This window comes from Arachis hypogaea, chromosome 8 (assembly GCF_003086295.3).
Source record: "Arachis hypogaea cultivar Tifrunner chromosome 8, arahy.Tifrunner.gnm2.J5K5, whole genome shotgun sequence".
Lineage (NCBI taxonomy): Eukaryota > Viridiplantae > Streptophyta > Magnoliopsida > Fabales > Fabaceae > Arachis > Arachis hypogaea.
In genome coordinates, this window is record NC_092043.1 from 25,787,614 (window position 1) to 25,797,113 (window position 9,500).

At 30.4% G+C, this 9,500-nt stretch overlaps 1 protein-coding gene across 1 annotated transcript; it reads left to right on the plus strand.

Annotated features, from left to right (window-relative positions):
• The first annotated feature begins 5,632 nt into the window (after positions 1-5,632).
• On the plus strand, positions 5,633-9,500 carry LOC112706577 (uncharacterized). The gene is made up of 7 exons (XM_025757963.3): positions 5,633-6,325; positions 6,653-6,752; positions 7,323-7,388; positions 8,115-8,229; positions 8,400-8,482; positions 8,778-8,839; positions 8,951-9,500. The coding sequence occupies exons 1-7, from the start codon at positions 6,150-6,152 to the stop codon at positions 9,060-9,062; spliced, it is 714 nt and encodes a 237-aa protein (XP_025613748.1). The 5' UTR covers positions 5,633-6,149; the 3' UTR covers positions 9,063-9,500.

Consider the following 9,500-nt stretch of genomic DNA (forward strand, 5'->3'; position numbering starts at 1 on the left):
GACAGAAGAGAGTTTAGAAAAATAAAACGAGATTCCAATTGGATTATTTATTAGTTCACCTTGTGCTCTCTAATCTATCAACTCCAAATCTTATTGTTTAACTTGGTTGGACTTGGTTCATAAAAAGACTTGGATGCGTAACATCACTCTCGAAGTTGTAGAATATTATTCCAAGGATTACGGGCAGCGTGTGGCTGAGGAGTGAGGCATGGAGCTGTTCACATGCACCAAGGTGCATTTGTGAGTTATTATGCTTCATTCACAAGTCATGATAGTTTGTATTAAGCAACGTGCTCTCATGTGATCTCTACTTGGGATTTTGGGTTCCCTTTTTCAAATTTCAATTCCCTCCCTAACTACGAGAAACGCTCAACTTTTTTTGTGATCCAATAATTTCTGCACATCGATAATGTGTATATAAAGAACATAAATTACAAGTTTCTACCAAAACCACTCTAACGTGTAGTCGTGCATTATTTTATTATATATACATATACCATGATGATGTGATTATTGACTAATACCATATGGCACGTACGCAATTAATTATTTGGTTAATTATGGGCATGGTTACAGTTTACATCATGCAACTACAACTACATTCGTATAGTCGTGCATTAATTGTAACTGGATTTGTTAGTTGTTACTGATCAACGACCTTCGTAAATGAAATAAGTCAATAAGCAAAATTTTATATATTATTATTATTATGCACATTAGAAGAAAAAATAAAAAAGAACAAGTTTGAAGTAATAGTCTATAGATTATGTTTATATTTGTAGTCATTACTTATTTTACGCACTTTAGAGTTTAGAGTAAAGATGCATATATGTTTTGCTTTGTGGGAACTTAGTTTCAAAGGTTTTGACTGTTGAATAAGTAGGGGTATGCTTCGAGATGGATCATAGTGGGGATTTCAATTAATGGCTAAAATCCAAAAATAAGAAAAAAAAAGTTAAATTTAAAAAACTAGCCAGGTCGTCGAACATAATTAACTCGACAATGGGAAAATTAAATGAAATTAATTTAGTTGTATGCAATATGTTATTATGTTGGTTGATATATAAACTATATAACAATTTTTTATTGAATAAACTACTATTTTTATCTACGAAAATTGAATATGCTGACATATCTATCTATATAAAAGAAAAATTACTACTTTTACCTATAAATTATGGGTTTTACACAACAAAATTATTTAAATACTAAAAAATCACCTAAAACTCTTAAATTATCCTTATTTTCACCACCACTTTTTTTAATCTCAAATCTCACCACCACTCTCATCCCCAACTACTATTCTCACTGCCGTCATCCAAAATCCGCAAGCTTCCTGGACCGATTAGCACAAAATGACGCTGCGGCGGAGAGGTGCATCTTCATTGCCGCCGCTGCCATCTCCGGAGGCAAGCCTTTGTGATTTTGGAACTCCAAATGTTCTATAAGTGTACCATAGTATGAATTTTTGTGCTGCATCATAGAAATTAGTAATTCAATCAGAAATGCAAATTAAAGTAAATAGATAAAAAAATGTGAAATTGGATCAGTAGAGCGAGATAGAGGAAGCTTAAGTGAGTGAAGAACAGCATAGCATTGTTGGTGGTGTCTAATTCTTTCTTCTCTATTCCCGAATACAAAACTCTAGCTTTCACCATTGCCTTTAGTTTCTTATCCCAGAATTCTTCACTCTGCAACCACCAACCCAAAATTTTCGCAGAATTTTATTTTGATTCCAACAATATCCTAGTCTTGAACAACATCAACAAACACCATAGACATGGAAGGATTATCGCTAATCTACACTCTCTTAAGCATCGTCGAGGAGGATGACTAAGACAACCGCACAGGCTACATCAAAGGCGAATACTGTCTCGGTATTTATTTCATCCATTTCCTATTTTCGTTCTTTAAATTCAATTCGGTGAAACTTATTCAATCACTTTTTGGATGGTTTTGGTCCGCTTTCGAACTCGAAATTCCCAACATAGATTGGACCAAGTTAAGGCATGCTATAAAAGAGCCAGTCATGGGCGTCACTGGAGGAGTTTCACACGTCGGGGTAATCGGATTTCCGACAAAAAATATAGAGAGATATAGAACGAGGGAAGACTAGAAGCGTCAGGTTAGTGTCATTGTTTCTGGAACGTTCGTTGGAGGCACTGGAGGTGTTTTGAGTGATGGTGGTAGTTGAGGTTTAGGGTGATGGTGAGGAAGAGTTTGGGTGGTAGTAGGATTTGGGATTGAAAAAGTGGTGGCGTGGAATAAGATGAGAAATTAGAGATGTGTTATATTAGAGGGTAATTTGGAAATTTCAAATAATTTATTTGAATTCGGATAATTTTATTAGCAAAAGTTTATGTTTCATGGATAGTGATTTTCTTCTTCTATGAGTAGATATGTTAGTGTTTTCAACTTTTGTGAGTAGAAATAGTAGTTTACTCATTTTTTATTAGTTGATATAATATATAACATCTTTATTTTATTTGTGCATATATATATATATATAAGAACAATATTACATGACCAGTAAATATTATTATTTTTGACCAGTACTTAGTCAGTAATAATTTATATTCATATTTACAATATTTTGTATATAAGAAATATATAATTTGCACCTATATTTATTAAAATTTTGCACACATTAATTAATACAATTTACACTTATATTTTTTAAAATTTACACACATGAATTATTAAAATTACAATTTAATATTTATACGGGCTAAATAATAACAAAAAAATATTAAAAATGACTGTGTCTAAGAATTTCTCTATATATAAAAACTGAAATAATAGAAGAAAAAAAACATAAAAAACAAGCAAAGAGTACAGACCCAGAAATTAGAAAACGAGTTTAAAATAAAGGCATTTTAAGCAGCAAAAGCAAAGCTAATTAAAGGGGCTTTTTCTAAATGTGTTGTAATTTGTACACATAACAGTCTTATGTTTAAGAAGAGTAGTAATCAAGCAAGGTGCCAAGGTAGTACAAGTTGCCTAGTTGGACTTGGGGTGTGTGTTTATAATTATATATATAGATATATTTTTAGTCCCATTTTGAAATTTAATTTTTTTTTTAATTTTTGACTTATAAAAAAAATAGTATTAATATTTGATATAATTTTTAAAATTAAATTATAATTTTTAAAAAAAATTATTTAAATAATTATAGAAAAATTAAAAAAATGACTTTTGTTATAATAAAAAACATTTTATCATATCACATTTCTTTTAAAATAATTACTTTTAAAACTAAAAAATTTAATATAAAATAATTTATTTATAAACTACTTTTAATATAAGTATTTATTATTTAAATTAATTTTTTAAATATAACTTAATTAAATTGTTTACTTAAACTAGACTTTAAAATATTAGTTAAAGCTTTTGGCCTAGCACGAGTATAAATTTTTAAATTTGATTATGAATTTAAATAAGTGTAAAAGAGATTTATCTTAATATTAAACTACGTAATACTATATTATTAAAAGAGCAATAATAGATTATTATCAAAATTTATGGTCTTTTATTATTAATTAATCATTAATATTTAAAAATATAGAATAAAATATATTATTATATTATTAAATTAAAAAATTAGATTGATAATTAAAAATAATACATTTTAATTATCTTTTAATGTTTTTATTAAAAATAATTACTTTTTATAATTATAATATAAATAATTATCAAAAACATATATCATTTAATAATTATATAAAATATTTTATATTTTCAGTATATTAAAAATTTAAAATGAATCTCTAAATATCGTAACTACTATCTTTTAGAACATTAAACATTTGATATATATTATCCAAGAATGGAAATTAATCTATGTAAAACATCCACATATATTCGCTGGCCTCGATTGTGTTGAGTTTGAAAATCTGTGCTTAATTTAAGCCCAAGTTAGTTGGTTCATAATAACAAAGCTGTAGTATGAAATCACTTCTTGAAGCATTGTGCTGGCAAGGGCTAAAGGATTCATTTTGATTATTATATAATTATTAAAAAAAACTGTAATAATCATTTTGGTTTTTAGATTTTATACCAATATGGACATGGTACCTATAACCTGGATGATTAGTATTGGACCAATAATTATAGTTATACCATGCAATTTAAACGATTTTGGATTGGTTTGAGTCGTCGAATTAGTTTGAGTAAAATCAGATTGAAATTATTATTTTTTTAATTAAGAATGAGAATATATTAATATTATAAGTATGAGGAATATATATATATATATATATATATGAAGTTAGTCCCACATTAAAGAAAATAAAGAAAAATGAAGAGTTTATAAGATGAGAGATCCATTAATTTGATATTTTAAAATTTTGAGTTAGATATGGTATCATTTTATGTTCTCTCGCTTATTGATTTTGTTTATTAAATTTCATAAAATCAAACTCGATGAGCTAGTAATTCGGTGCAATATATTATTATTCTTTTTATAAATATTAATTATAATATAATAATACACATTCAACTCAACCATGCAACATGATAAGATTTTTGAACTTCTCTTCGTAGTGGTAAAGGACTAAAGGTGGCAATTTCCAAACATAATTTTACTCTGATTAACTTTTTTTTTTCATATCTTTATTGCTCTATTTTTGTTGTGCTAAACTATCTTCACTCAAGAAAAACACAACCAGTCAATTTAATAGTGATGAAATTAATATCTAAATTGTCAATTGAAAATAGATTGATTGACATTGTTTAGGTGGTTAGAAATCTTGCTCTTTTGGAATTTTGGTTACAACCTTTAATTGTGACATTAAATTAAAAAAATTTATTGTACAAATAAATAGTCACATTTTTTTATGTTCAAATAATATATATTGCTAAAAAGTTTTGTTAGATAATTTAATAGAATGGCTAATTACTAATACAAAAACCTTTAAGTTAAGAAATAAAATAATTTTAAAATTTTAATGCATTTTTAAGGCTAAAAAATTTTGATATGGAAGCAAAATGAGTTATATACCTTAATATAGTAATTTTTGATGTTTTTTAAAATTATGGGAGTACACAAATATACACAAATCGGAGGATCCGATTTGTGTTAAAAAATTGAAAAAACTCAGAGTACACAACTTGGACCATGCGAGTTTTTTGGTGATGAAATTTTGCTTCACAAATCGTATGGTCGGATTTGTAGCGGATAGAATTTGAAATCTGAAACGTGTAATTCGGACCCTCCATTTTTCTTGTTCTGGGTAATTTTTTTTTTTTACATTTTGAGGGACACAACTCGCAAGGTCGAAGTTCTGCTTTATTTGATCTTACAACGAGGTGAAGCACCCCTCCTCCCTATACGCGAGTCCAATACTTCCTTTGCTTCTATATTCAAATTAAATTTCCTATTTTTAACAAGTTTATTTATTTAAAAAAATATTTATAACTTAAAATATAATTTAATTTTGATATATTGAACAAATAATATAAAATATTTTATATAATCATACAATTATATTTGTTCTTTTGAATGTAATTAATATAAAAAAATAATTATTTTAATAACATAATATTCTGTAATTAAATATGAGTATAAAATTATTTATATTTATCAGTATCAAAATTAAATTCCTTAAAGTAACCTTAACATATTACTATTAGCAAGATAGTTGTAAAAAAGAAAGAAAAATAAGGAAGAAAGAAAAATAAGACAAAGAAAGAAAGAGGGGACAAAATGGTAAATTGGAGGGTGCCATGAAAGCAGTGTCATTGATTTTCATCCTGCAGAGTAGACCCATTGGGGCAAAGCAAAATTGGAATTCCAGAAAATCCCTATTTCTTAAAAAGGCAAAATTTTCCTCATTTTTCCCTTTTCAATTTTCCACACTGCAATTCCACCTCCTTCAAACTTCAAACTTCAAACCTCCAAATCAAAACCCTCTCTTTCTCTCTCTCTCTCTCTCTCTCTCTCTCTCTCTCTCTCTCTGTTATTTTATCCTTTCATCGTCTCTATCACTATCAACACCTCTCTCTGAATTCATTTTTCGGTGGGTGGCGGCGGCTGGCGGCAATTGGCGGGAACAAGCCGTTAATTTTGGATAACGCTTTGAATCGGATTCGGGTAAAAACGTTGCTTTCTTTAATTGAGCAAGTTGAGGGGGTTTATCGGTTTGTCATCGATGGCGAACCCTTCTGGGAACCACCAAGAACAGACTCATGTTTCTTCTTCGCTCAACGGCAACAACAACCCTGAGGCTTCGGCTTCTGCTTCAGCTCTCGCCATGAAGCACAACCCTGGAATCTCTCTCGATTGGACCCCCGAAGAACAGTCCATTCTTGAAGATGGACTCAGCAAGTGAGTACAGTTTCTGTTATATAGTTCTATTGGGGTTTTGTGTAATTTGGGATATGTGACTTGTTGTGCTTAAATAATGATGTTTTATACTTTTATTTTTTTGTTAATAATGATATTTAATTGAGCTGTTAATTATTCAAGCTTGAATTGCATTGTATACTTAGATTGCACATCAAAATCAATTTGTGAACTTGTGGTAGTGTTTAGTAACTGGCTCTTGAATAGCAAATGGTGTTTGTTTAATTCCGGGGAAAGAGAAGAGAAGAGAAAACAAAAGAAAAAGGAATAGTTTTTGAATTGATAAGAATTTTAATGTGTTACTTGTAGGTACGCCTCGGAAACAAATATAGTGCGGTATGCAAAGATAGCCCTTCAACTACAAAGTAAGACCGTCCGAGATGTTGCGCTGCGAGTTAGGTGGATGAATGTAAGATTCATTTGTGCTATGGAATGCTGTACAATTTTATTTCCTCTGGGTTGATCATGTTTCTATCATTACATATGAATGCATGACCATTGAGCCATTTGGATCACATGTCATATGAGGAAGCTGATTCTGATTATCCTTGTTGTTTATTAGAATATCGGTGCTAGGTGTACAAGTGAATTTAACCAAGTTCCAGCCAAGCGGAGGCCCCAAAAACAAGTGCCAATTCGTTTTCTCCAAAAACAAGTGCCAATTCGTTTTTTGTTTTTCTTCTTCGTCTCTTGGTTAGAAACTTGGCTTAGTTTTACTTGTACACGCAGCTTTTCTGTTATTCGAATTAGAAAATTGTCATTGAAGCGTTCGAGGCTTTATGGTTTTACTTATGGTTGCATGATTTTTTTGTTTGATGGAGATATTTTGTGCTTATGTATAATAGAATCATCAACTATGGATTTGGTTCCTTCATTAAAATTGTGCTAGGAACTTTTATTCCTTTTGCAACCCATCCTTAATAAACTTGGTTACTTCATACTCTTATTGGTAACACATGTTTGGTGTGCTTTCTTGCAGAAGAAAGAAAATAGCAAAAGAAGGAAGGATGATCACAATTTGACGAGGAAAAGTAAAGATAAGAAGGTACTACTAACATTTATTTAATATTTCAATATTCTTGCAATTGTTATATTAGTTTTATTGTGGTATGTATATTCTGCCCTGCCCTTGCATTTAAAGGCGCTATTTAGTGGCTACCTGTTCGTTTCCGCATTGGTGTATGCTTGTGCCATGTGGATTGAGGGCTCACCTATTTTTATGTTCTCTTGTTGATTGCTTAGTTGACTTTAAACCCCTTTTTCCTTAGCCTAAGTGGAAAAAAATAATAATCTTCAACCCTTGTACCAAGGTTCTTCATCTTCATCAAGTTTTTAACTTTGACCTGATTATCTTAATTTTTATTTTTTAGTCCTGGTGAAATAATTGATTGGTTTTTAAAACTTTGGTGTCATGTAAGCTTATATGTTTACTGACAAGCACAAATTTTCCAGAATGCTAAGGTGAACACCAATAAATTTCACTTCATGATATTATTGAGCAATAGTTATTCAACCAAAACTTTGGTGACATTTATTCATAGTACATCTTTAGAAAACTGTTGTTCTTCTTGAATAAAAATGCTGGTTAATTTTTACTTTCCTAAACACTATTCCCTAATTTCCAACACTTGGTGTAAAAAAAACAAAGCAGAAATTTAACAAATATGAAATCATTTGTAGAATACTGGACAACTGTAGTTTCTTTCTTTATGTCCCTTTTCATTCTCAATGGGAATTTAGATGCTTAGCAAAAATCTATCTTTATTTCCAGGAAAGAGTTTCAGATGCTGGCGCAAAGTCATCTCACTTTCCTGCTCGTTCCAATGTTCCCCCGTATGCTCCTCCTATGATTACAATGGACAATGATGATGGTATCCCTTGTACAGGTCAGGCTCCGTAACTTCTGAGTGGTCTCATTGCTTAGGATGGTGTGGTTTGTGATTACAGGCTTCTGTCCAACATAAGCATTTGTTTCACCTTTGAAGCATCTCATGTACTCTATGTAGTATTTGAATGTTCAAGCAGCTTTATCTTATTTGAATTGGTCTTTTGGCAGCAATCGGAGGTCCCACTGGCGAGCTATTGGAACAAAATGCACAGGCATTGAATCAGATCTCTGCTAATCTTTCTTCTTTTATGGTGGGTTAATAACAGTTTTGACCGATTTTAATTTACGAAAAACACCACATGAACAAAAACAGGATTTGCATATTTTCTCTTCCATGTTTTTGTTGTTTTCCGTATACTGTGCTAATTTACTCAACAATCTAGTATCATGAATCTTTTCAGAGTTTGTAAATCAGCGGAAATGACTATAGTTGGGATATCTTGTTATTACGAAACTAGGGTTCTCATCTATCGGTGTCCTTTCCATTCTTAGGCCATTCTTTGCAGCTGATGTCGATTTTTTTTTTCTTTTCGATTTTGTTTTCAGATACAAGATAACATCAATCTTTTCTGCCAAACCAGAGACAACATCCTTAAAATCATGAATGAGTAAGTCATACTGTTTAATGTATCTTGAAATTATATTATTTAATATTTTCTTTAATTTTAATTTGACTCAAGCAAAAATACTTGCTTTCTTCTTCTCTATTTCCATGGCAGGTTGAACGATTCGCCGGAAGTGATGAAGCAAATGCCGCCTCTTCCTGTGAAGGTGAACGACGATCTAGCGAATTCCATACTTCCAAGAACTACTCTCCCAACACAATCATGATGCTACTTTGTCATCCCTTTTTTCCATATTTCTGCCTTCAGTGGAACTCAATTCATATTCTGCCTCAGAGCGGGATAATAACTGCCAATCATTGAATCAAGTTGACTCGAGATTTACCAGTTGGAGGAAAAAAGAGAAAAGAAAAAGGAGAGATATAATGAAATAATTGTTGATAATTAAGTTGTACTAGTCTTCATTTTTTTTGGTTAATTCTGTTTTGCAAATGTTGGTTGTTTTTCTCTTGTTCTTATTGGCTCTAACCTTAGTTGGAACTATAGGAATTATTAGTGTTCTTGTTATTAATTGAGTTCAATTAAATTTAGTAGATGATTGATCAATAAGTAGTGCTATAATTCCATTTATCGTCCATGTTATTTTGTTTGCAGATCTTAATGTTGTTCATATTGTTTTAAATTATAGATGTATTTACCTTATTTA

Excerpts from the sequence above, each read along its gene's own strand:
- LOC112706577 (XM_025757963.3), top strand. The coding sequence starts at position 6,150 with ATGGCGAACCCTTCTGGGAACCACCAAGAACAGACTCATGTTTCTTCT. Across the intron at positions 6,753-7,322 it reads TGCGAGTTAGGTGGATGAAT|AAGAAAGAAAATAGCAAAAG; the intron begins GTAAGATTCATT and ends GCTTTCTTGCAG. Across the intron at positions 8,840-8,950 it reads ATCCTTAAAATCATGAATGA|GTTGAACGATTCGCCGGAAG; the intron begins GTAAGTCATACT and ends TTTCCATGGCAG.